Source organism: Moschus berezovskii, chromosome 2 (assembly GCF_049115385.1).
Source record: "Moschus berezovskii isolate FMDL1 chromosome 2, NW_MosBer_1.0, whole genome shotgun sequence".
Classification (NCBI taxonomy): domain Eukaryota; kingdom Metazoa; phylum Chordata; class Mammalia; order Artiodactyla; family Moschidae; genus Moschus; species Moschus berezovskii.
In genome coordinates, this window is record NC_142461.1 from 41,562,261 (window position 1) to 41,589,455 (window position 27,195).

Here is a 27,195-nt window from a genome sequence, read left to right on the forward strand (position 1 = left end):
CAGAAATGATAGGGACCTAACAGAAGCAGACGATATTAAGAAGAGGTGACAAGAATACACAGAAGAACTGTACAAAAAAGATCTTCACGACCAAGATAGTCACGATAACGTGATCACTGACCTAGAGCCAGACATCTTGGAATGTGAAGTCAAGTGGGCCTTAGAAAGCATCACTACGAACAAAGCTAGTGGAAGTGATGGAATTCCAGTTGAGCTATTTCAAGTCTTGAAAGATGATGCTGTGAAAGTGCTGCACTCAATATGCCAGCAAATTTGAAAAACTCAGCAGTGGCCACAGGACTGGAAAAGGTCAGTCTTCATTCCAATCCCAAAGAAAGGCAATGCCAAAGAATGCTCAAACTACCGCACAATTGCACTCATCTCACACGCTAGTAAAGTCATGCTCAAAATTCTCCAAGCCAGGCTTCAGCAATATGTGAACCGTGAACTCCCAGATGTTCAAGCAGGTTTTAGAAAAGGCAGAGGCACCAGAGATCAAATTGCCAACATCTGCTGGATCATGGAGAAAGCAAGAGAGTTCCAGAAAAACATCTATTTCTGATTCATTGACTATTCCAAAGCCTTTGACTGTGTGGATCACAATAAACTGTGGAACATTCTGAAAGAAATGGGAATCCCAGACCACCTGACCTGCCTCTTGAGAAACCTGTATGCAGGTCAGGAAGCAACAGTCAGAACTGTACATGGAACAAGCGACTGGTTCCAAATAGGAAAAGAAGTGCGTCAAGGCTGTATATTGTCACCTTGCTTATTTAACTTATATGCAGAGTACATCATGAGGAACGCTGGGCTGGAAGAAGCACAAGCTGGAATCAAGATTGCTGGGAGAAATTTCAATAATCTCAGATATGCAGATGACACCACCCTTATGGCAGAAAGTGAAGAGGAACTCAAAAGCCTCTTGATGAAAGTGAAAGAGGAGAGTGAAAAGGTTGGCTTAAAGCTCAACATTCAGAAAACGAAGATCATGGCATCTGGTCCCATCACTTCATGGGAAATAGATGGAAAAACAGTGGAAACAGTGTCAGACTTTATTTTGGGGGGCTCCAAAATCACTGCAGATGCTGATTGCAGCCAGGAAATTAAAAGACCCTTACTCCTTGGAAAGAAAGTTATGACCAACCTTGATAGTATATTAAAAAGTAGAGACATTACTTTGCCAACAAGGTCCGTCTAGTCAAGGCTATGGTTTTTCCCGTGGTCATGTATGGATGTGAGAGTTGGACTGTGAAGAAAGCTGATCGCTGAAGAGTTGATGCTTTTGAACTGTGGTGCTGGAGAAGACTCTTGAGAGTCCCTTGTACCGCAGGGAGATCCAACCAGTCCATTCTAAGGGAGATCGATCCTGGGTGTTCATTGGAAGGACTGATGCTAAGGCTGAGGCTGCAGTACTTTGGCCACCTCATGCGACGAGTTGACTCACTGGAAAAGAGTCTGATGCTAGGAAAGGTTGGGGGCGGGAGGAGAAGGGGATGACCGAGAATGAGATGGCTGGATGGCATCACCGACTCTGTGGACATGGGTTTGAGTGAACTCCAGGAGTTGGTGATGGACAGGGAGGCCTGGCGTGCTGTGATTCATGGGGTCACGGAGAGTCGGACACGACTGAGCGACTGAACTGAACTGAACTGAACTGAACACCTTGCTCCACAGGTGAAAGGACTTTGCTTAGTTATCTTTCTGCTTCCTATCCCACTTGATCACTTCAAAACCTCCTGCTTAAAATATTGGTTTGTTTCCACTTACAGGACCTTCTTCCCAACTGTCATTCCAGGAAATTCCTAAAATGGACCCAGATAAACAAGGTAGGTATTATTTTTAAGTTTCTGTGCACAGTTTGCAAACAACATAGATGTATTTTCAGACTTCCAAGTTGCAAGGAGTGACATTTGGCAAATGCCTGGCTGATAAATTTTGGGGATAGAGAAGATTTTTTCCTTTTTCTAAACAGAAATTCATAATATGTTGAGTATTTGGTCTGTGGTCTCCAAAGCACCAAAAATAATTTAACAAAGACTTGATCTCAATGTAATTGCATTTTAAATTGCTATTCAAATATACAAAATAGCTTACCTCATTTATATATGTCTTCATTTTTTATTATTAAAATGACATCATTGTAAGTATTTTAGTTTCAGGGTAAGTTTACAGTACTCTGTGAGGCCAAAATTGGAAAAGAGACTTCCCTGGTCGTCCAGTGGTTAACACTTCACCTTCCAAAGCAGGGGGTGTTTGTTCGATCCCTGGTTGGGGAGCTAAGATCCTATATGCCTCACAGCCAAAGAAACAAAACAGAAAACGGAAGCAATATTGTTAACAAACTCAATAAAGACTTTTAAAATGGTCCACATCCAAAATAAATCTCAAAACAAAGTTGGGAGAAAAAAGCTCACAGCTGTTACTATATGAATATTTGACATTTGATATATGGATAGGGAAAAGCTGATTCCCTCTTCTTCCAGCATCTCTGAATGCCAGGGTAGATCCATAATCGGCATGTGTTAGTTTTATTTAGGGATCTAGTAGCAGCCTTATTCCTCTGGCTAAAATCTAGATTAACTTGGCTTGTTTTGTATAAAATTCTGCACTCTCCTAAGTTATTTATCAAAAACAGCATTCTGAATATTTCAAATTATCTTTGGATTTCTAAAATTGGGCCTTCATACTAGTTAAGCTTCACACAAAGCAGTAGATAATGTATTCAAAGCCCACTTTTATCTCCCTAAAGGAGTTTTCTTTCATGTAGTATGTCTGCATGAGAATCACTGGAGGGTTTGTTCAAATGCTGGGCTCCACTTCCAGGGTTTGTGACTCGGTAGATCCAGAGTGGGCACTGAGAACATGCATTCCTAACTAGTTCCCAGGCCATGCTGATGTTGCCCACTTAGGACCACACTTGGAGGACAACTGGCCTAAAATATCTCTTTTTGGATCATCCAGCTATATGAGGGACTACAGAAAGAAATTTTTATTCCATTCTTAGTATCTGTAGAAAATGACACATATTTATTCAGCTAAGTAAAAATATGAGTCGTTTAAAACTTGTTTCCCAGTTAAATTGCTTCCATGAACAAGACCATATGTAGCTTATGTTATTATTTCTTTGAACATTGCACATTATTTTGTTTATAGCTTTGGGTCTGATACATCCAGCAATTTCTCTTCTTTTCTTGAGTTTTCTCCTACCAGCAGGAGAAAAAAAAGAAAAAGAAGAAGAAAAAGCCTTGAGGAAGCAGGACTGCTGGTGACTCACCTGGGATGCTCATTCATTTTCCCCATGTACTCTATCACAGCTTGCCATGTTATGCTGCATAGCTTCATCAGATGACACTGCAAAACATAATTTGACAGGAGTGTGATGGGCCAGATGGTAGAGTAGCCATAGAATCACTCTTCCACCACGAGCGGCATCTGGGAACCTGCAGCCTCCCTAGTTTGCTGATTCTCTGTGTTCATTTGGTGCATCTGAAAGGAATCAGGGCACAAAACTTGGCCACTTTCCAAAAGGAAAACCAATGTTGTACATTAAATTTTTATAAGTCATTTCCACACTGTGGTGGCTACTCTCCGTGTGTTTTCCTTCTCCAGACATGGAGCAGAGAGGTGTGACTTCTTCCCTTCTCTAACACTGGACTCTTAGCTGAAAGCTGAGCCTTTTTAAAACATCAGGAAATAGTACACAACAAAAGAGTTAAACTGTAGGTCTCTGATATGGTTCAGTTCCGTTCAGTCGCTCAGTCGTGTCCGACTCTTTGCGACCCCATGAATCACAGCACGCCAGGCCTCCCTGTCCATCAACAAATCCCAGAGTTCACTCAAACTCATGTCCATCGAGTTGGTGATGCCATCCAGCCATCTCATTCTCTGTCGTCCCCTTCTCCTGCCCACAATCCCTCCCAACATCAAAGTCTTTTCCAGTGAGTCAACTCTTCACATGAGGTGGCCAAAGTATTAGAGTTTCAGCTTTAGCATCAGTCCTTCCAATGAAGACCCAGGACTGATCTCCTTTAGGATGGAATGTTTGGATCTCCTTGCAGTCCAAGGGACTCTCAAGAGTCTTCTCCAACACCACAGTTCAAAAGCATTAATTCTTCAGTGATCAGCTTTCTTCACAGTCCAACTCTCACATCCATATATGACCACTGGAAAAACCATAGCCTTGACTAGGTGGACCTTGGTTGGCAAAGTAAAATCTCTGCTTTTTAATATGCTATCTAGTTTGGTCATAACTTTCCTTCCAAGGAGTAAGCATCTTTTAATTTCATGGCTGCAATCAGCATCCGCAGTGATTTTGGAGCCCCAAAAAATAAAGTCTGACACTGTTTCCACAGTTTCCCCATCTATTTGCCATGAAGTGATGGGACCAGATGCCATGATCTTCGTTTTCTGAATGTTGAGCTTCAAGCCAACTTTTTCACTCTCCTCTTTCACTTTCATCAAGAGGCTTTTGAGTTCCTCTTCACTTTCTGCCATAAGGGTGGTGTCATCTGCATATCTGAGGTTACTGATATTTCTCCCAGCAATCTTGATTCCAGCTTGTGCTTCTTCCAGCCCATGATATGGTTACACCGGTTCAAAAAAGAATTTTAAAAATATGGAGGGTTTTAAAATAAGCTATCTTGTTTAATGACAGTTTTAGGCACAGCCCACCTTCCCCAGAGGTAGGTGTCTTTGGGGCTTCTCTGGTGGCTTAGATAGTAAAGAATTTGCTTGCAATACAGGAGAACTGACTACGTTCCCTAGGTTGGGACTCGTGATCATATATTGATCATTGAATCAGTGTATGTTTAGAAACAGGCCAGAGGTGTGCTCCAAGGCCTCAAGGGTGGGTCTGACCTGGTTCAGTGCCATAACACCCTTGAGTGGCTTATAATAGTGCCCAGCATTCAGTATCCACAGGTGGAACAGTTAGGATTTCAAGCCACAACACTCAAGGACAAGAAACAGCTGCTTGTTTGTTTGTTTTTTACTTTTTGGCCTTGCCCCATAGCATGTGGGATCTTAGTTACCTGATCAGGGACTGAACCCATGCCCCCTGCATTGGAATCATGAAGTCTTAACCACTGGGCCAGCAGGGAAGTCCTGAAACAGTACTTTCTGAACCAAAATCAAGTCATTATTGCTTGGTCTGAAATTTAGACTGAGTTTTTTGGGAAGCAGCCATCTCACAACAGAAATAACTCAGATTTTAATCCTTAAAATCTGGTCTCAAGTGTTCAAAACATCTGGTCTGAAGTGGCATCATGATTGCCACTCACCCTGCTCTTTGCCTTTGGCTTTGGGGTCCACTTGAAGACGTAGGACTCCATGTCAAGACTGGACACAGAAATCCTTGCCAAGCCTAGTGGCTGGTCTCCCTGGTTACACCATACAGTCATTCCCTCCATCCAGGAAACTGCTAGTAATAGTAAGGGCAGCCCTGGAATCAGCCCACAAATTTTAACCCCAGTTAGGCATCTCCCCGGAGAAGGCAATGGCAAGCCACTCCAGTACTCTTGCCTAGAAAATCGCATGGACAGAGGAACCTGGTCGGCTGCCGTCCATGGGGTTGCACAGAGTCGGACATGACTGAAGTGACTTAGCAGCAGCAGCTGCAGCAGGCATCTCCCACTTGCCTGTCCAGGTATTAGCATCTCTCCTACCCCAGGTAAAAGAGAGTCATAGCTAGAACAACACTAACATCAAGATTGGTTTTCAAAGGCAAGGGAGATTCTAGAATGTCTGGATATATATGGGTTAGGGCTGAGGGGCCAGGACAAAGGAAGAGGTTGAGATTCAGGCTGTGGAGGATCCAATCAGGTGATATTTACCACAGAAAAGTCCCTCTCAGAGGCAACCTACTCTTCTGAAAATCCTACATCTAGTCAAGTTTCTTCTGGTGAAGCAGTGCAGCTATTTTGTTGTGGAAGAACAACATCCCCCTGATTTTAGTCCGTGTAATTGTAGTAGTGTTGATTCCAACTCTCCTGTGCATGGATGGCATTGATTCTTGGATGGGCCTTTCATACTAAGGCCTGAGTGGGTTGAATTTGGGGTGGCCCCCTAAGCACTGGCCCCTTAAAAGGTGGTAAGGAGTAAAGAGAACTTAAGCCTTGGAACACACACAGAAATGGACATGGAAACATTGCCTTTTCATTCTTTTAATTCTCCCACAGCTGTGAGAACAAGGAAGGAATTAAAATCACCATAATTTATCCTGCTACCTGTTTTTGAATCAATGAAATCTCCCTCCTTCCCCCAATAATTCCTTGTTTTGTTTTTTTCAGGGCCTACTGTGTTTCTGGTCACAAACACTTCTCTAGTACACACACCATTTACTCCCAATTGCCTGAGTTTTATGGTAATCAGCTGATGATAAATTTGAAAATAACTTTATTTTCCTCAAGGCATCTTCCCTTCAGCATAATCAATACAAGTCAGCCCCGGACTCAATGCTTGTTTGCATGTGAAATCTTGCCTCCAAGTAAGCATTAGGGTGTAAAGTCTATTTAATTGAAATTTGTCATCACGGGAAATATTAGAGATGCCACGTTGCTTGGCAGTTCTTTCCAAAGTGTGTGACTGGTCACCCCTCTCAATGGCTGCTGTAACAATTTCAAATCTCCATCATTCCTCAAGTTTTCTACTCACTATCTCCTCCTAACTCTGAGTGAATTTGTTCCTCACTTCAAAAAGAAAACAGAAACCCTTAGAATGCCCTCTTCTCCCTAGCCATCAACATCTCCATATTTTTCTTCCTCTCAGAGAATGAACTTCTCCCCAGAGCTAATTCCTTCACCTATGTATCTTCTCCCAGCCATTGCCTCTACCTCAGGGATTGTGTCAGATAGCTATATTTCAATTGCTTATGGGAGAAAATAGCTCAAAGAGGCCTTATTACCTTGTATAATTAATGACCCAAGGGAGGACTAGCTTGCTCTGGTCCTAGATAATGTCACTAGGGTGTGACTTTTCTGTCTCCAAGTTCATCTCTACTCTTCTTTGTGTGCCAATTGCATGCTCAAGCTATATACCCAGATGAGAGAGGAACTACCACTTCAATCTCTGATTCCAAGTTCAAGAGGAAAAAAGTAATTTAAACAAAGAGTCCTTGATCCAAGTTTCATTGGTGTATTCCTTGCGTGATTTTGGTTATGTGCCCATGTCTGCAGAGGGCAGTGATGCACTCATTGATCAGGTTGGCCAGGCCACATGCTCCCCATGGAAATAGGAGCCTTGGAATAAACACAACTAGAATTTCATGGACTAAGATTAGGGGGAGATTGTTCACCAGAAGAAAGATGAATGGATGCTGAATGGCTAAGGTATGTGCCCTTATATGTTTAGTCTATATATAGACTTTGCTGTATGAAATACCACCTGGATCCCCGCTTTTTGGACCCTCAACCTCATCCTCCCTGTTCTGACCCATTCACATATTCTGGAATCTCTCCTACCTCTGAAAAGATTTGGGCTCTCTTCAGAGTAAAGCTCTTGAAAGAGTTGTCTTTTTACAGCCCTGTGCAGTTTGATTTTGGCCCCTACATTCCAGTAAAACTGTTCTTAGGGAGCCTTCAATAGTCAGGTTAGTCATACACAGAGGTTACTTTTTAGCCCATAGTTGATCTCCTTGTGGCTTCCAGGTACTGAAACACTGACTTGTCTCTACTTTCTGAAACTCACCTTCCTTGACCTTTGACCATCGTTGTCTGCTTGTTTCTTTGGCTTTCCCTTCTCATCCTTCCTCTTAGGTTTCTCTTCCTCCTGTTACTTAAGTGATTATGTTTCTCAGGCATACTGTTACTTAGCCTAATTTTACCTTCACTTAAAGCATTCTTCTTAGATAGCCTAATAGTTGAACATGCTTTTGCCCAAAGCCAGCACTGCTGACTCCTAAATTCTATCCCATCCCAAATAGCAACCCTGACCTCCAGACACAGAATCAAAAATCAACGCCTGTTCAGCACCCTGAATTGCTCTCCTTTCCCAGCCAGTATTCTCTAAAACTGAGCTGTCAATCTGGTAGCCACTAGCCACATGTAGCTATCAAGCCCTTGAAATATGGTTAGTCCAAAATGAGCTGTGCTACAAGTGTAAGAAAGACAGTAACAATAGAAGATACCTTAATAATTTTTATGTTGGTTACCTCAGTTCAGTCAGTCACTCAGCCATGTCTGACTCTTTGTGACCTCATGGACTGCAGCACGCCAGGCTTCCCTGTCCACCACCAACTTCCGAAGGTCACTCAAACTCATGTTCATCGAGTGAGTGATGCCATCCAACCATCTCATCCTCTGTTGTCCCCTTCTCCTCCTGCCTTCAACCTTTCCCAGCATCAGGGTCTTTTCCAATGAGTCAGTTCTCCGCATCAGGTGGCCCAAGTACTGGAGTTTCAGCTTCAACATCAGCATGTTGGTTACATGTTAAATAATCACTTGATAGACTGCCTGCTTGCTTAGTCATGTCTGACTCTTCGCGACCCTTTGACTAGCCCACCAGGCTCCTCTGTTCATGGGGTTTTCCAGGCAAGAATACTGAAGGGAGTTGCCATTCCCTTCTCCAGGGGATATTTCTGACCCAGGGATCAAAACTGCATCTCCTGCATTGCAGGCAGATTCTTTACCCACTGAGCAAATATTAGATTAAATGAAATACATTAAAATTAATCTCACCTGTTTCATCTTAAAATGTAGCTGCTAAAAATTTAAGCTGACATATCTGACACATACTGTATTTCTCCTATTGGACAGCAATACTCTAAAAGGTTCTCATGGCTATTCATGATGCTAGGAAGTCTCTTTAAGCTGCTTATTTTCCCCACTGTGTGGAACCTTCTGGCTCTAGGCCAGCATTCTCAGTTTCTGACCTGTTACCTTTCACCTGGCCTCTGCTTGACCTCCAAGACTTCTCAGAAAGACACTTCCACCGACATGTATACCTGATCTCTCAGATCACGTTAGTTCTAGTCTCTGCATTCCAAGGACCATGCCCTGCATTCCAAGCCCAGGCCTCGAGGGCAAAGTCCAGGTTCCACATTCCTGGATTTCCAGGTGTCTGAGAGAGGGTTCCAACTGCCTACTGGACATCTCCATTCAGATGTCTTATACAAACCTCAAACTCAGAGGTTAAAAATAAATCCCCAATCCAACTCTATGTGCAAACTTTTTCCTCCCCCATTATTTCCTACACTTGATCTCCCTTTCACAACCAATCAGCCACCAATCCCTGTCAATTTCACTAGCAAATTATGCCTCATATTTCCCTGCAATTTTCTCTCCCTAGCTCCATTCAGATCCCTATCATGTTACAGAAAGTAAAAAACTAAACCCTTCCCATAATGTACTCCTGTCTCCAGATAAATAAAGTTTGATAGATAGCCTTCCCTACTGTGTTTATTGGGTTCTTCTTTTCTAATTTTTATTATTTACAAAATAGGACCATACTAAATTATAGACATATTACCATGGATTTAGGCTTATAATCATGCTTTAAAAAGTCTTTCAACCTCAAGCTCTCCAAAACTTTCTTCCTTTAATAGTCTTAGAGCTTTAAAAATTCATGTTTAACTCTGTAGTACATTCTGGTTATTTTTGTTTATGATCTGAACTAAGGTAACTATATCCTGTTTTTCCAAAGGGTTATACATCCAATGGTCCCAACATTATTTATTAAATAAACTCATTTCCTCATTAGTATAAACCACTGATATAAACCACCAATATAAAGGGAAGTTGTTGATTCTCATTGAGTTAAAATATCATCTTTATCATAATCTAAAACCCTTTGTATACGTAGGTCAACTTCTGATTCTTTCCTATTCCATTACCCTATCTTTTCCTGAAATACACACTGCATTTATTCTTGCAGATTAATTTTATATTGTTTTGTCAAGTTCCAAATGATAGTTGGAGCTGGGGTTGGAATTGCCTTAAATTTGGGCTTCCCTGGTGACTCAGTCAGTAAAGAATCTACCTGCAATGTAAGAGACCGCCCACAATGCAGGAGATCCGGGTTCCATCCCAGAGTTGGGAGAATCCCCTGGAGAAGGATATAGCAACCCACTCCAGTATTCTTGTCTGGGAAATCCCATGGACTGAGGAGCCTGGGGGGGCCACAGCCCTTGAGGTCATAAGAGTTGAATACAACACAGGGACTAAACCACCAACCACTACATTAGTTTAAATTTATAGATTTATTTGGGGTAGGATTCACATTTTTATGATATTGAACTTTCCTATCCAGGAATATCCAGGAATGGAGGAAATAGATGTCTCCATGTATTCATATTATCTTTAATGTCTTTCAATAAAATTTTATAAGGTCTTGTACATTGTTTCATGCACTTTAGACTTTTTTCAGATGTTAAAATTACCTGTTTTAATTATTGTTAGTTTAAAACAATGGTCCTCAAAGTATAGCTCTAGGATTGAAAGCACAAGCATCGCCTGAGATTAGAATGCAATTCCCAGATGCCCTCCAGACTCTGGGGGTAAGACCAGCAATCTGAGGCAAGATAAATTTGAAAACCACTGATATAAAAGGAAGTTATTGATTCTCAAGCAATTGTCCTAAATCCAGCCAACTTGCACATGATCATCATGAATTATCTAAATAGAGATCATCCATAAATCTCTTCCTTCCTGAAATTTATAACTCTTATTTTTATGTTTCTATAAAATTCCGAAACAAGGACAGCAAATAAATTCCTATTATATTATTATGTACCAGCTCCAATGGACTGATACTGACATTCTCGAGGGCTATCCTTCAAGATCTATCCAAGAGATTCTGCCCTGTCTGGCACAGTTTGGAAGGGACAGAGTTGGCCCTGATGCCCTGTAGTTTGTTTCTCTGCTTCAGACTAGTACTGGATCATAGTGGTGACTTGGGGAGTAGGGCTGATTTTTTTTCCTAGTTTAACTGGGGTATTTTTTGTCTATCACATTTATTAAAATTTGCCTTTTATTTCTGACATTTTAAGTATGTTTCCTTCTCTTCCGAGATCATGTACCATGTATCATGTACCAAGATCAGTTTTTAAAAATAGAGTGGCTGATGAATTTAACCAACATATTCTGAGAATTCACTGATTCAATAGTTTTTTTCCTTCTTCTAATATATAAACCAACTGTTGAACAAATTTTAAATTCCTAAAATAAATCTTTCTGTATACTGAAACATAATTTTTAATATGTTCTTAAAAATGTTAGATAATATGTTTTATCTTTGCTTTCATATTATATATGTTTATTTTATATATATCTGATTTAGGGGATATTTAGATGAGACATTAGACTTTTGAGTTGATACTGGAACAATTCCATATTAGACAATTTTCCTTGGCCAGTTATACCAATTTCTTTCAAAGCTTCAACTCAGAATTTAACTACTTTCTCTCAGTTATAACAGTGTAATTTTTTCAATAAATCTTTATCAGATATTAGTATTACAGTTATGCCAGTGTCCTAAAATAAACTGGGGAGTTTTCTGAGTATTTCCAGTTTTTAGAAGAGTTGATTAAAAGTAATTCCCCTAACCCTTGAAAGTTTAAAGGAATTTGCCTGCAAAACCATCTCTCTCTTATGGTTGTTTATTTTTGAAGACTGTTTCTCCTTGTTAAAAATCTTCTGTAGTAACTAATCTTTCAACTATTTTTAGTATATTTTGATGATGTCCTTTTTCTATTACATATATGTTTTCAAATTTGTTGGTATAAAATTATACAGAGCATTTTCCATTTTAAAATATGCTCTGTAACTGTAAATATAAAGATTTTCTCATTTCTAATGTTTTATATTTTTTCCTTCTCTATTGTTGTCAACTATTTGCTTAATTTACTTTTCTTATCAAAAAGCCAGTTTCTGTTTCCCCCCACTCCCCAATTCTATTACTATTCTGGTTTTCCAGCTTAGGTACTTATAGTATTGATATTTAGTCATTTTTTTTCCATCTTTTTAGCCCCTAGATAGTGCTTAATTTCAACTTTGATTTCTAAATTGACCTCATGACATTTAGAAAAAGGTTAAAACATGACAAAGGTTTCACAATGACAACTTAAAAAAAAATCTTTTCATTGATTATTTCTAGTTTTATTGCATTGTGGGCCAGATAACGTGTCATTTCTCTAGTTCTGTAATATTTCTGCTACTTTTGAAATTCATTAAATTTTCCTTGTGGCTGAATCATGATCAATCCTACCATCTGGACCTGAGTCATTGAAATAAATTCTTATTTCTAGTTTCACCAGTAATCCATTCTTCACAACTGCTGGAGTGAGCTTTATAGTTTGTATCAATCCCCAGGAGGACTCCCCTAGTGACTCAGTGGTAAAGAATCTACCTGCCAATGCAGGAGATGCAGGTTCGATCCCTGGGTAAGGAAGATCCCCTGGAGAAGGAAATGGCAAACCACTCTAGTATTCTTGCCTGGGAAATTCCATGGACAGAGGAGCCTGGGCAGGCTACAGTCCACAGGGACACACAACTTAATGACTAGATAACAACATCAATCAATTCCCATGCTTGTAAGAAAACTGCAAGCTCTTTAATGAACTGACACCAACCTACCCCACACCCTCACTCCCCCAGCTCTCTGTTCCAGCCATACTGATCTTCTTGGTCCTCATACCCCTGTGCCTTTGCACCGGCTCTTCCTACACCTGAGAAACACCATTCCCCCAAACCCTTCACCCGACTTAATGCCATGAAAATTCCCTATTTCTCCTTCAAGAGTCAGCTCTAACTTCATCTCCCCTGAGAAATCGTCTGTCTGCATTCCTATGTATTTAGCCTATTATCAGTTCAGTTCAGTTGTGTCCGATTCTTTGCATCCACTTGGACTGCAGCACGCCAGGCTTCTCTGTCCATCACCAACTCCCAGAGCTTGCTCAAACTCATGTCTATCGAGTCATTGATGCCATCCAACCATCTCATCCTCTGTCATCCCTTTCTCCTACTGCCTTCAATCTTTCCCAGCATCAGGTCTCTTCAAATTAGTCAGTCCTTCTCATTAGGTGGTCAAAATATTGGAGATTCAGCTTCAGCATCAGTCCTTCCAATGAATATTCAAGACTGATTTCCTTTAGGATGGACTGGTTGGAGCTCCTTGCAGTCCAAGGGACTCTCAGGAGTCTTCTCCAACACCACAGTTTAAAAGCATCAATTCTTTGGTACTCAGCTTTCTTTATAGTCCGACTCTCACATCCATACATGACCACTGGAAAAGCCATAGCCTTGACTAGATGGACCTTTGTTGGCAAGGTAATGTCTCTGCTTTTTAATAGGCTGTCTATGTTGGTCATAGCTTTTCTTCCAAGGGGTAAGCATCTTTTAATTTCATGGCTGCAGTCACCATCTGCAGATCAAAAAACAAAGTTTGTCACTGTTTTCATTTTTTCCCCATCTATTTGCCATGAAGTGATGGGACTGGATACCATGATCTTAGTTTTCTGAATGTTGGGTTGTAAGTCAGCTTTTTCACTCTCCTCTTTCACTTTCATCAAGAGGTTCTTTAGCTCTTCTTCACTTTCTGCCATAAGGGTGGTGTCATCTGCATATCTGAGGTTACTGGTATTTCTCCTGGCCATCTTGATTCCAGTTTGTGCTTCATCCAGACCAGAATTTCACATGATGTACTTACTCTTCATATAAGTTAAATAAGCAAGGTTACCATATACTGTCTTGACATACTCCTTTCCCAATTTGGAAGCAGTCTGTTGTTCCATGTCCGGTTCTAACTGTTCCTTCTTGAACTGCATACAGATTTCTCAGGAAGCAAGTCAGGTGGTCTGGTATTCCCATCTCTTTCAGAATTTTCCTCAGTTTGTTGTGATCCACACAGTCAAACGCGTTGGCATAATCAATAAAGTAGAAGTAGATGTTTTTTTGGAACTCTCTTGCTTTTTCTATGATCGAATGGATGTTGGCAATTTGATCTCTGGTTCCTCTGCCTTTACTAAATCCATCTTGAACATCTGGAAGTTCACAGTTCACGTACTGTTGAAGCCTGGCTTGGAGAATTTTGAGCATTACTTTACAAGCTTGTGAGATGAGTGCAATTCTGTGGTAAACTGAACTTTCTTTGTCATTGCCTTTCTTTGGAATTGGGATGAAAACTGACCTTTTCCAGTCCTGTGGCCACTGCTGAGTTTTCCAAATTTGCTGGCATATTGAGTGAAGCACTTTAACACCATCATCTTTTAGGATTTGAAATAGCTCAACTGGAATTCCATCACCTTCACTAGCTTTGTTCATAGTGATGCTTCCTAAGGTCCACTTGACTTTGCATTCCAGGTTATCTGGCTCTAGGTGAGTGATCACATCATTGTGGTTATCTGTGTCATGAAGATCTTTTTTGTATAGTTCTTCTGTGTATTTTTGCCATCACCTCTTAATGTCTTCTGCTTCTGTTAGGTCCATATAATTTCTGTACTTTATTGTGTCCATCTTTGCAAGAAATGTTCCCTTGGTATCTCTAATTTTCCTGAAGAGATCCCTAGTCTTTCCCATTCTGTTGTTTTCCTCTATTTCTTTGCACTGATCACTGAGGAAGGTTTTCTTATCTCTCCTTGCTATTCTTTGGAACTCTGCATTCAGATGGGTATATCTTTCCTTTTCTCCTTTGCCTTTAGCTTCTCTTCTTTTCTCAGCTATTTGTAAGGCCTCCTCAGACAACCATTTTGCCTTTTTGCATTTCTTTTTCTTGGGGATGGTCTTGATCACTGCCTCCTGTACAATGTCATGAACCCTCATCCATAGTACTTTAGGCACTCTGTCTATCAGGTTAGGAAGCAACAGTTAGAGCTGGACATGGAACAACAGACTGGTTCCAAATAGGAAAAGGAGTACGTCAAGGCTGTATATTGTCACCCTGCTTATTTAACTTCTATGCAGAGTACATCATGAGAAATGCTGGGCTGGAGGAAGCTGGAATCAAGATTGCCGGGAGAAATATCAATAACCTCAGATATGCAGATGACACCACCCTTATGGCCGAAAGTGAAGAGGCACTAAAAAACCTCTTGATGAAAGTGAAAGAGGAGAGTGAAAAAGTTGGCTTAAAGCTCAACATTCAGAAAACTAAGATCATGGCATCTGATCCCATAACTTCATGGCAAATTGATGGGGAAACTGTGGAAACAGTGTCAGACTTTATTTTATGGGGCTCCAAGATCACTGCAGATGCTGATTGCAGCCATGAAATTAAAAGACGCTTACTCCTTGGAAGGAAAGTTATGACCAACCTAGACAGCATATTAAAAAGCAGAGACATTACTTTGCCAACAAAGTTCCGTCTAGTCAAGGCTATGGTTTTTCCAGTAGTCATGTACGGATATGAGAGTTGGACTGTGAAGAAAGCTGAGTGCCAAAGAATTGATGTTTTTGAACTGTGGTGCTGGAGAAGACTCTTGAAAGTCCCTTGGACTGCGAGGAGCTCCAACCAGTCCATCCTAAAGGAGATCAGTCCTGGGTGTTCATTGGAAGGACTGATGTTGAAGCTGAAACTCCAATACTTTGGCCACCTCATGTGAAGAGTTGACTCATTTGAAAAGACCCTGATGATGGGGAGGATTGGGGGCAGGAGGAGAAGGGGACGACAGAGGATGAGATGGCTGGATGGCATCACCGACTTGATGCATATGAATTTGGGTAAACTCTGGGAGTTGGTGATGGACAGGGAGACCTGGCGTGCTGTGGTTCATGGGGTCACAAAGAGTCAGACACGACTGAGCGACTGAATTGAACTGAACTAAACTATCAGATCTCATCCCTAGAATCTATTTGTCACTTCCACTGTATAATTGTAAGGGATTTGATTTAGGTCATACCTGAATGGTCTAGTAGTTTTCCCTACTTTCTTCAATTTAAGTCTGAATTTGACAATAAGGAGTTTATGATCTGAGCCACAGTCAGCTCCTGGTCTTGTTTTTGCTGACTGTATAAAACTTCTCCATCTTTGGCTGCAAAGAATATAATCAATCTGATTTCAGTATTGACCATCTGGTGATATCCATGTGTAGAGTCTTCTCTTGTATTGTTGGAAGAGGGTGTTTTCCAGGACCAGTGCGTTCTCTTGGCAAAACTCTGTTAGCCTTTGTTATGCTTCATTTTGTACTCCAAAGCCAAATTTGCCTGTTACTCCAGGTATTTCTTGACTTTCTACTTTTGCATTCCAGTCCCCTGTTATGAAATGGACATCTATTTTGGGTGTTAGTTCTAGAAGGTCTTGTAGGTCTTCTTAGAACTGTTCAACTTCAGCTTCTTCAGCATTACTGGTTGGGGCATAGACATGGATTACTGGGTTATTGAATGGTTTGCCCTGGAAATGAAGAGAGATCATTCTGTCGTTTTTGAGATTGCACCCAAGTACTGCATTTTGGACTCTTCTGTTGACTATAATGGCTACTCTATTTCTTCTAAGGGATTCTTGCCCACTGTAGTAGATATAATATTCATGTGATTTAAATTCACCCGTTCCAGGCCATTTTAGTTCACTGATTCCTAAAATGTCGATGTTCACTCTTTCCATCTCCTGTTATAGCCCTATTATAGACCTACATATTTTATTTCTCCCTTGACATTGGGAACTCCTGATTTTCCGTAATGCTTCAGTACCCGGCATAAAACCTGGGACCTCATGGGCACTCAGATCTTTGGTGTTTTGTGTACATGAAAGGGGGAAAATTAATGAATAAATAAACAAATATAAATAGCTATTTTATGTTGACTTAACTGCAGACGTCTCTATAAGCAAGCTTTCACACATAGTAGAAACTTGAGAAATACTTTCTATTTTTTTTTTTACTTTATTTTTTTTTTTGGTAATTAATTTATTTTTTATTGGAGGCAAATTATTTTACAATATTATATTGGTTGGTTTTGCCATACATTGACATGAATTTGCCCCGGGTCCACATAAGTTCCCCCTCTTGAACCCCCCTCCCACCTCCCTCCTCCCTTTATCCTCCCTCTGGGTCATCCCCGCATGCCAGCCCCGAGCATCCTATAACATGCATTGACCCTGAACTAGTGATTCGTTTCACATATGACAACATACGTGTTTCAATGCCATTCTCCCAGATCATCCCACCCTCACCCTCCCCCACCGAGTCCCAAAGACTGTTCTATACATCTGTGTCTCTTCTGCTGTCTCGTATACAGGGTTATCATTTGCATCTTTCTAAATTCCATTTATATGCGTTAGTATACTGTATTGGTGTTTTTCTTTCTGGCTTACTTCACTCTGTATAATAGGCTCCAGTTTCATCCACCTCATTAGAACTGATTCAAATGTATTCTTTTTAATAGCTGAATAATACTCCATTGTGTATATGTACCAAAGCTTTCTTATCCATTCGTCTGCAGATGGACATCTAGGTTGCTTCCATGTCCTGGCTATTATAAACAGTGCTGTAATGAACATTGGAGTACATGTGTCTCTTTCAATTCTGGTTTCCTCGGTGTGTATGCCCAGGAGTGCGATTGCTGGATCATATGGCAGTTCTATTTCCAGTTTTTTGAGGAATCTCCACACTGTTCTCCATAGTGGCTGTACTAGTTTGCATTCCCACCAACAGTGTAAGAGGGTTCCTTTCTCTCCACATCCTCTCCAGCATTTATTGCACGTAGACTTTTGGATAGCAGCCATTCTGACTGGTGTGAAATGGTATCTCATTGTGGTTTTGATTTGCATCTCTCTGATTATGAGGGATGTTGAGCATTTTTTCATGTGTTTGTTAGCCATCTGTATGTCTTCTTTGGAGAAACGTCTGTTTAGTTCTTTGGCCCATTTTTTGACTGGGTCATTTATTTTTCTGGAATTGAGCTGCAGGAGCTGCTTGTATATTTTGGAGATTAATCCTTTATCCGTTGCTTCATTTGCTATTATTTTCTCCCATTCTGAAGGCTGTCTTTTCACCTTACTTATAGTTTCCTTTGCTGTGCAGAAGCTTTTGATATTAATTAGGTCCCATTTGTTTATTTTTGCTTTTATTTCCAATATTCTGGGAGGTGGGTCATGGAGGATCCTGCTGTGATTTATGTCGGAGAGTGTTTTGCCTACGTTCTCCTCTAGGAGTTTTATAGTTTCTGGTCTTATATTTAGCTCTCTAATCCATTTTGAATTTATTTTTGTGTATGGTGTTAGGAAGTGTCCTAGTTTTATTCTTTTACAGGTGGCTGACCAGTTTTCCCAGCACCACTTGTTAAAGAGACTGTCTTTTCTCCATTTTATATTCTTGCCTCCTTTGTCAAAGATGAGGTGTCCATAGGTGCGTGGATTTATCTCTGGGCTTTCTATTTTGTTCCACTGATCTATATTTCTGTCTTTATGCCAGTACCATACTGTCTTGATGATTGTGGCTTTGTAGTAGAGCCTGAAGTCCGGCAGGTTAATTCCCCCAGTTCCATTTTTCTTCCTCAAGATTGCTTTGGCTATTCGAGGTTTTTTGTATTTCCATATAAATTGTGAGATTATTTGTTCTAGTTCTGTGAAAAATATCGTTGGTAGCTTGATAGGGATTGCATTGAATGTATAAATTACTTTGGGTAGTATACTCATTTTTACAATATTTATTCTTCCAATCCATGAACATGGTATATTTCTCCATCTATTAGTGTCCTCTTTGATTGCTTTCAGTAGTGTTTTATAGTTTTCTATGTACAAGTCTTTTGTTTCCTTAGGTAGATATATTCCTAAGTATTTAATTCTTTTCGTTGCAACAGTGAATGGAATAGTTTCCTTAATTTCTCTTTCTATTTTCTCATTATTAGTGTATAGGAATGCAAGGGATTTCTGTGTGTTGATTTTATATCCTGCAACGTTACTGTAATCATTGATTAGCTCTAGTAGTTTTCTGGTAGAGTCTCTAGGGTTTTCTGTGTAGAGGATCATGTCATCAGCGAACAGTGAAAGTTTTTCTTCTTCTTTTCCAATTTGGATTCCTTTTATGTCTTTTTCTGCTCTGATTGCTGTGGCCAAAACTTCCAGAACTATGCTGAATAGTAGTGGTGAGAGTGGGCACCCTTGTCTTGTTCCTGACTTTAGGGGAAATGCTTTCAGTTTTTCACCATTGAGGATAATGTTTGCTGTGGGTTTGTCATATATAGCTTTTATTATGTTGAGGTATGTCCCTTCTATTCCCACTTTCTGGAGGGTTTTTATCATAAATGGATGTTGAATTTTGTCGAAGGCTTTCTCTGCATCTATTGAGATAATCATATGATTTTTGTTTTTCAGTTTGTTAATGTGGTGTATTACGTTGATTGATTTGTAGATATTGAAGAATCCTTGCATTCCTGGGATAAAGCCCACTTGGTCATGATGTATGATCTTCTTAATGTGTTGTTGGATTCTGATTGCTAGAATTTTGTTAAGGATTTTTGCATCTATGTTCATCAGTGATATTGGCCTGTAGTTTTCTTTTTTTGTGGGGTCTTTACCAGGTTTTGGGATTAGGGTGATGGTGGCCTCATAGAATGAGTTTGGAAGTTTCCCTTCCTCAACAATTTTCTGGAAGAGTTTGAGTAGAATAGGTGTTAGCTCTTCTCTAAATTTTTGGTAGAATTCGGCTGTGAAGCCGTCTGGACCTGGGCTTTTGTTTGCTGGAAGATTCTTGATTATAGCCTCTAGTTCCATGCTTGTGATGGGTCTGTTCAGATTTTCTATTTCTTCCTGGTTCAGTTTTGGAAAGTTGTACTTTTCTAGGAATTTGTCCATTTCTTCCAGGTTATTCATTTTATTGCCATATAATTGCTGATAGTATTCTCTAATAATCCTTTGTATTTCTGTGTTGTCAGTTGTGATCTCTCCATTTTCATTTCTAATTTTATTGATTTGGTTCTTCTCCCTTTGTTTCTTGATAAGTCTGGCTAGTGGTTTGTCAATTTTATTTACCTTCTCAAAGAACCAGCTTTTGGCTTTGTTGATTTTTGCTATGGTCTCTTTTGTTTCTTTTGCATTTATCTCTGCCCTAATTTTTACGATTTATTTCCTTCTACTGACCCTGGGGTTCTTCATTTCTTCCTTTTCTAGTTGCTTTAGATGTAGAGTTAGGTTATTTAGTTGACTTTTTTCTTGTTTCTTGATGTGTGCCTGTATTGCTATGAACTTCCCCCTTAGCACTGCTTTTACAGTGTTCCAGAGGTTTTCGGTTGTTGTGTTTTCATTTTCATTCATTTCTATGCATATTTTGATTTCTCTTTTGATTTCTTCTATGATTTGTTCGTTGTTCAGCAGCGTGTTGTTCAGCCTCCATATGTTGGCATTTTTAATAGTTTTTCTCCCGTAATTGAGATCTAATCTTACTGCATTGTGGTCAGAAAAGATGCATGGAATGATTTCAACTTTTTTGAATTTACCAAGGCTAGATTTATGGCCCAGGATGTGATCTATCCTGGAAAAGGTTCCATGTGCACTTGAGAAAAAGGTGAAATTCATTGTTTTGGTGTGAAATGTCCTATAGAGATCTATTAGATCTAACTGGTCTATTGCATCATTTAAAGTTTGTGTTTCCTTGTTAATTTTCTGTTTAGTTGATCTATCCATAGATGTAAGTGGGGTATTAAAATCTCCCACTATTATTGCATTATTGTTAATTTCCCCTTTCATACTTGTTAGTAATTGTCTTACATATTGCGGTGCTCCTATGTTGGGTGCATAAATATTTATAATTGTTATATCTTCATCTTGGATTGATCCTTTGATCATTATGTAGTTTCCTTCTTTGTCTCTTTTCAGCAGCCTTTGTTTTAAAGTCTATTTTATCTGATATGAGTATTGCTATTCCTGCTTTCTTTTGGTCTCTATTTACATGGAATATCTTTTTCCAGCCCTTTACTTTCAGTCTGTATGTGTCCCTTGTTTTGAGGTGGGTCTCTTGCCGACAACATATATGGGGGTCTTGTTTTTGTATCCATTCAGCCAGCCTTTGTCTTTTGGTTGGGGCATTCAACCCATTTACGTTTAAGGTAATTATTGATAAGTACGATCCCGTAGCCATTTTCTTTATTGCCTTGGGTTCAAGTTTATACACCCTTCCTGTGTTTCCTGTCTAGAAAAGATCCTTTAGCATTTGTTGGAGAGCTGGTTTGGTAATGCTGAATTCTCTCAGCTTTTGCTTGTCTGTAAAGCTTTTGATTTCTCCTTCATATTTGAATGAGATCCTTGCTGGGTACAGTAGTCTGGGCTGTAGGTTATTCTCTTCATCACTTTAAGTATGTCTTGCCATTCCCTCCTAGCCTGAAGAGTTTCTGTTGAAAGATCAGCTGTTATCCTTATGGGAATCCCCTTGTGTGTTATTTGCTGTTTTCCCCTTGCTGCTTTTAATATTTGTTCTTTGTGTTTGATCTTTGTTAATTTGATTAATATGTGTCTTGGAGTATTTTGCCTTGGGTTCATCCTGTTGGGGACTCTCTGGGTTTCTTGGACTTGGGTGATTATTTCTTTCCCTATTTTAGGGAAGTTTTCAACTATTATCTCCTCAAGTATTCTTTCATGGTCTTTCTTTTTGTCTTCTTCTTCTGGGACTCCTATGATTCGAATGTTGGAGCGTTTAACATTGTCCCAGAGGTCTCTAATATTGTTCTCATTTCTTTTAATTTGTTTTTCTTTTTTCCTCTCTGTTTCATTTATTTCTACAATTCTATCTTCTAGCTCGCTTATCCTGTCTTCTGCCTCTGTTATTCTACTGTTTGTTCCCTCCAGAGTGTTTCTGATCTCATCAATTGCATTATTAATTGTATATTGACTCTTTTTTATTTCCTCTAAGTCCTTATTAAACCTTTCTTCCATCTTCTCAATCCTTTTCTCCAGGTTATTTATCTGTAACTCCATTTTGCTTTCAAGATTTTGAATCATTTTCACCACCAAAATTCGAAATTCTTTATCAGGTAGATTCCCTATATCTTCCTCTTTTGTTTGTGTTGGTGGGCATTTATCTTGTTCCTTTACTTGCTGGGTATTTCTTTGCCTCTTCATCTTGCTTATAATGCTTTGCTTGGGGTGGCCTTTCCCTCTTCTGGCCATTTGTGGAGATCTCTTTATTATGTAGTTTCCTCTCTGTGTGTGGGGTTGGACAGGTGACTTGTCAAAGTTCCCTGGTTATGGAAGCTTGTGTCGGTGTTCTGGTGGGTGCAGCTGGATTTGTTCTTTCTGGAGTGCAATGAAGTGTCCAGTAATGAGTTATGAGATGTCAGTGGGTTTGGAGTGACTTTGGGCAGCCTGTATATTGAAGCTCAGGGCTAGTTTCCTGTGTTCCTGGAGAATTTGCGTGGTATGTCTTGCTCTGGAACTTGTTGACCCTTGGGTGGTGTTTGGTTTTAGTGTAGGTATGGAGACGTTTGATGAGCTCCTATTGATTAATGTTCCCTGGAGTCAGGAGTTCTCTGGTGTTCTCAGGATTCGGCCTTAAGCCTCTTGCCTCTGGTTTTTGGTCTTATTCTTGGAGTAGCCTCTAGACGTCTCTATCTGTCATTTCCAAGGTGGTTCCCTCTGTTTTAGCTTCTGTTTGCTGGTCTCTTCAGTGTCTAATTTCCGCCCTGATACTAGGGGGTGGGTGGACACTTTTTAAGGCTCAGTTGTTCAGTCCTGTTCTGGGAAGGGAGGAACGCTGCAGTCAAATATCTCTGGCGTCTGTGGGGAGTGCTCGCAGCGTCTTGGCCACACTGGGTTTGCCCCCGCTCACAGCACGTATGCTGTCCCAGTCATACTGCACAGGCGTTAGGTTGCTCTGCCGGGAACTGTCTGAGGCCGGCGCTGGGTTGTATGCACTTCCCAGGTCTGAGCGGCTCAAGTTCAGGTTCACAGGTACTCCACAAAGGCGCAGACTTGGTTGGGCCTGCGTTTTGTGCCTTCCCCGGTCCGAGCAGCTCAGGGGACCAGGTGTTTGGCGAGCGCGGTCTCTGCGACTTATCGCCTCCCGAGTCCCCGCCACTCAGTTTTCTGGGTGTACAACCGGCGCACCTTCTCAGGGGGATATCGACCGGCCCGAGCCTAAGAAGTCCTGAATAGCAACAAGCCTGTCTGCAGTTTGTATCAGATGTCTTTCTGGGGCCACAGTTGCCCGCTCCGGCTCTGGCTGCGCTCCCTGCCTGTCTCGGCGGGGGATGGGGGATGGGCCAGCCGCAGCCAGCTCACTCTGCTCAGTCCTTTATTCTGTGAGCGGGGCTGGCCGAGTCGTAGGTTAGAGCTTTCCGCCTTTTTGTGGGGAAGCTATCCCACAGTCTGCTTTGCTCTCCCCAGTTCTCTCAAATTGTTCTCGGGGCATTCAAGCCCAGTCCTCTCTCTAAGCAGTTCAGCCGGCTCCTCCCTGCCCAGCCCCCGCTTGCTAATGTTGTATGCAGGCGACTGCGCTGCTTCTCCGCTGGAAGTTACCGTTTGGCGGGTAATCTGTGGGTTTTTTAAAAATCTTAAAAAAAAAGAGGGTTATGTGGCCCTCTGAGCTTCCAAGGCTCGCCACAGATTCGCCAGTGAGAGTGTTTCCTGGTGTTTGGAAAGTTCTCTCTTTTTAAAGCCTCCCTTCCCGGGACGGAGCTCCGTCCTTACTTCTTTTGTCTCGCTTTTTATCTTTTATGTTTTTTCCTACCTCCTTTCGAAGACAATGGGCTGCTTTTCTGGGTGCCTGACGTCCTCTGCCAGCATTCAGAAGTTGTTTTGTGGACTTTACTCCACGTTCAAATGTTCTTTTGATGAATTTGTGGGGGAGAGAGTGGTCTCGCCGTCCTATTCCTCCGCCATCTTGTTCCTTCTCCGAGAAATACTTTCTAAATTTGTAGTGTTTTTTTCTACAACTATTCCTTCAGATATTCATTTAACAAATGTATATCATGTATTCCTTTGAAGACACAGATGATTCAAGCAAGAAGATCCCATCAAAGATTGGCCATTAGAGAGAAATGAGCATAAGACAAGACAGAGAAGGCCATGGGCTGGGAGAGAGGTCAGCTGTGGCAGTGTGGGAGTGTTGAGTCAGAGGAAGAGTAATCATGGGCTTCCATGGGTTGCCACCACCATTTCTACCAGCATCATCTAAAATGGCAGCAAACACCTGTAACATCAAAGCGTGAATTGCAACCCATTTGTGGGTCATGAAATCAGTTTAAATGGTTAAACTAGAAGTTTTTTTCATGTTTATGTAGGTTATTTATTTACTTATTCTAAATTTGAGAATTTTAAGTCTAGATAATATGAGTTTAGTGGTCAGTGGCATTCTTTTAGATTTTCCTTTTTCTAGAAATGAAGACTAATCATTTCAGTCTTAACCAACCAAAAGTTCTATTTTGAGATTGTTACATGTCTCTTAAACAAAAATCAAACTTGAAAGATGAGTGAAACATTAAATTGTATGTCCTTAGCAGAAGGAAGAGAGATAATTATCTGTATTTTCTTATTTAAATCATGCAAATACCCTAATGTGACCCCTATTAATCTGATGAATACACTGAAGATCAAAGTAAACTGGTTTCCCCAAAGGAAAAAGGAAAGAATGGACCTAGATATGGCTCCAGCACTTTCTCTTCTCCACACTGTGAAAGGGGTGAATACATACTCAGTGCCTGGTAAGTGCTCAGAAATGCCAGCCACTATTGTAGTGATGTTGGTGGTGGTAAAAGAAGGCATATTAATAATTCTTTTCTGATTATAAAAGTAACATGTGCTCTTCACCAAAAATTTAGGTAATATTGACAAGTAGGAAGAAAATAATCAAGAATTCTAGCACTCAAAGATGTACACTGTTAACAATTTTGATGAATGCCACTAGAAATTAAGCTCCTCGGGACAAGAATTTTTATCTGTTATGTTAACTGCTATATTTCAAGAGCCTGGACTCCTGCCAGGGTCATATAACAAGAACTTGATAAAAATCTGCTAAATGAAGGGATGGATAGGTTTTGAGTCATTTTCATAGATGCATAAATACGTGTGTACATATGAGTAGAATATGTTAACAATTTATATTCTACAGATAGTTTTTTGTCTTATTGTTTTGTTTCACATGGTCATTTTGTTTTTATATAAAAAGCGGATAGCTTCATAGAGGAGTCCTCCTCATTGGGGGACTGCTTACTTAGTGTAAGGGGCTCAGAGGATGCTCTCTAGTGCCACCTGCAGGCTAGGATAATGTTGCTGTTTAAGTCGCTAAATTGACCCGATAGCTCACCAAGCTTCTCTGTCCTTGGGATTTCCCAGGCAAATATACTGGAGTGGGTTGCCATACCCTTTTCCAGGGGATCTTCCTGACCCAGGAATCGAATCCATGTCTCTTATTTCTCCTGCATTGGCAGGAGGGTTCTTTACCACTAGCAACACCTGGGAAACCTTTTTTTTTTTTTTTGACTGCACGGAGGGATTGGGGGCGGGAGAAGGGGACGACCGAGAATGAGATGGCTGGATGGCATCACGGACTCGATGGACATGAGTTTGAGTGAACTCCAGGAGTTGGTGATGGACAGGGAGGCCTGGCGTGCTGTGATTCATGGAGTCGCGGAGAGTCGGACACGACTGAGCGACTGAACTGAACTGAACTGAACATAACTTATTGGAGAAGGAAATAGCAACCCGCTCCAGTACTCTTGCCTGGAAAATTCCATGGATGGAGGAGCCTGGTGCACTACTGTCCATGGGGTCGCAAAGAGTCAAACACCACTAAGTGATTTCACTTTCTTTCTTTTCTCTCATAACTTATGGGATCTTAGTTCCCTGACCTGGAATCGAACCTGGGCCCTCCTCAGTGAAAGCACAGAGTCATAACCACTGGACCATCAGAGAATTAAAAGATGCTGTCAGTCAGTCAGTTCAGTCGCTCAGTCGTGTCCGACTCTCCGCGACTCCATGAATCACAGCACGCCAGGCCTCCCTGTCCATCACCAACTCCCGGAGTTCACTCAAACTCATGTCCACAGAGTCGGTGATGCCATCCAGCCATCTCATTCTCTGTCGTCCCCTTCTCCTCCCGCCCCCAACCTTTCCCAGCATCAGAGTCTTTTCCAGTGAGTCAACTCGTCGCATGAGGTGGCCAAAGTTACTGTAGTACATTATTATTTGTTCCCAGGTAGGAAAGAGCAATGGGCTTCCCTGATGGCTCAGCGCTAAAGAATCTGTCTGTAATGTAGGAGCTGCCGAAGACATGAGTTCAAACCCTGGGTGGGGAAAATCCCCTGGAGGAGGGCATGGCAACCCACTCCAGTATTCTCGCCTAGAGAATCGCATGGACAGAGAAGCCTAGTGGGCCACAGTCCACAGGGTCGCAAAGAGTCAGACATGACTGAAGTGACTTAGTACTAGTACTAGGTTTTCCTCAACTGCAAAATAAAGTAGGGCTACATGCTCTCTTGGCTTTCCAGGTGGCTCAGTGGTAAAGAATCTGCCTTCCAATGCAGGAGATATGAGTTCGATTCCTGCGTGGGAAAGATGCACTGGAGAAGAAAATGGCAACCCACTCCAGTATTCTTGCCTGGGAAATCCCATGAACAGAGGAGCCTGGGGGACAAGGGGTGCAGTCCACAAAGAGTCAGATATGACTTAGTGACTAAGCAGCATAACGTGTTTGCTCGGATTTCCCTACAAGATTTATCTAATGGGAGAGTCCTTTATCTGTGATATTTCATGTTTTCTTTGCAGATGCTCTTAATAGTATTGAGAATTCTACTTATAGAACAGCCTTCAAATTACGATCAGTGCAAACCCTGTGTCAATGTAAGTACAGGCTTTCTTGAAACGTTGAAATAATCTGACCCTAATGCATAAAGTAAAATGCACAGAGAACCGAAAACTCCCCCATGTGAGTAACTGCTGAATCCAAAGGTTGGACCTGTGCATGTACCCCACTTGTAACAGAGAAGATGAAGTGGGTAAGATACTCTTCTGTATTCAGGCCACATGCGGCTTTGCTAATCGTTTATGGATAAGAATTTTAATTCTTAAAAACTTTTTCCTACTTTGTTTTTGGAATTATTATTTTTTGTTTGTTTATTTTTCAGGATACCGTTACTGATGCAAAATAAAATCACAAAATAAATTAGTTTAATCTAACTTGTAGTTTCAAATATAAACATTTCTAAATTCCCCCTACCACTTAAAATTTGCATTTTTAAACTGTTCCCCCTATCTCTTTCTGAACCTGCAAAAGTAAGTTTCGATGAATAATCCTCAGGCCATAAAGTTTAAAAATTTCTTGAGAATTTTCTGAACTGCTCTTTT

At 40.8% G+C, this 27,195-nt stretch overlaps 1 protein-coding gene across 1 annotated transcript in view; it reads left to right on the forward strand.

The window, feature by feature from the left end:
* Positions 1-24,493: 24,493 nt before the first annotated feature.
* DYTN (dystrotelin) overlaps positions 24,494-27,195 on the forward strand; it is a 63,093-nt gene continuing 60,391 nt past the window's right edge. The window contains 2 exon segments of the mRNA XM_055398784.2: positions 24,494-24,554; positions 26,617-26,691. Of these exon segments, the coding sequence (XP_055254759.2) occupies positions 24,494-24,554; positions 26,617-26,691 (136 nt within the window).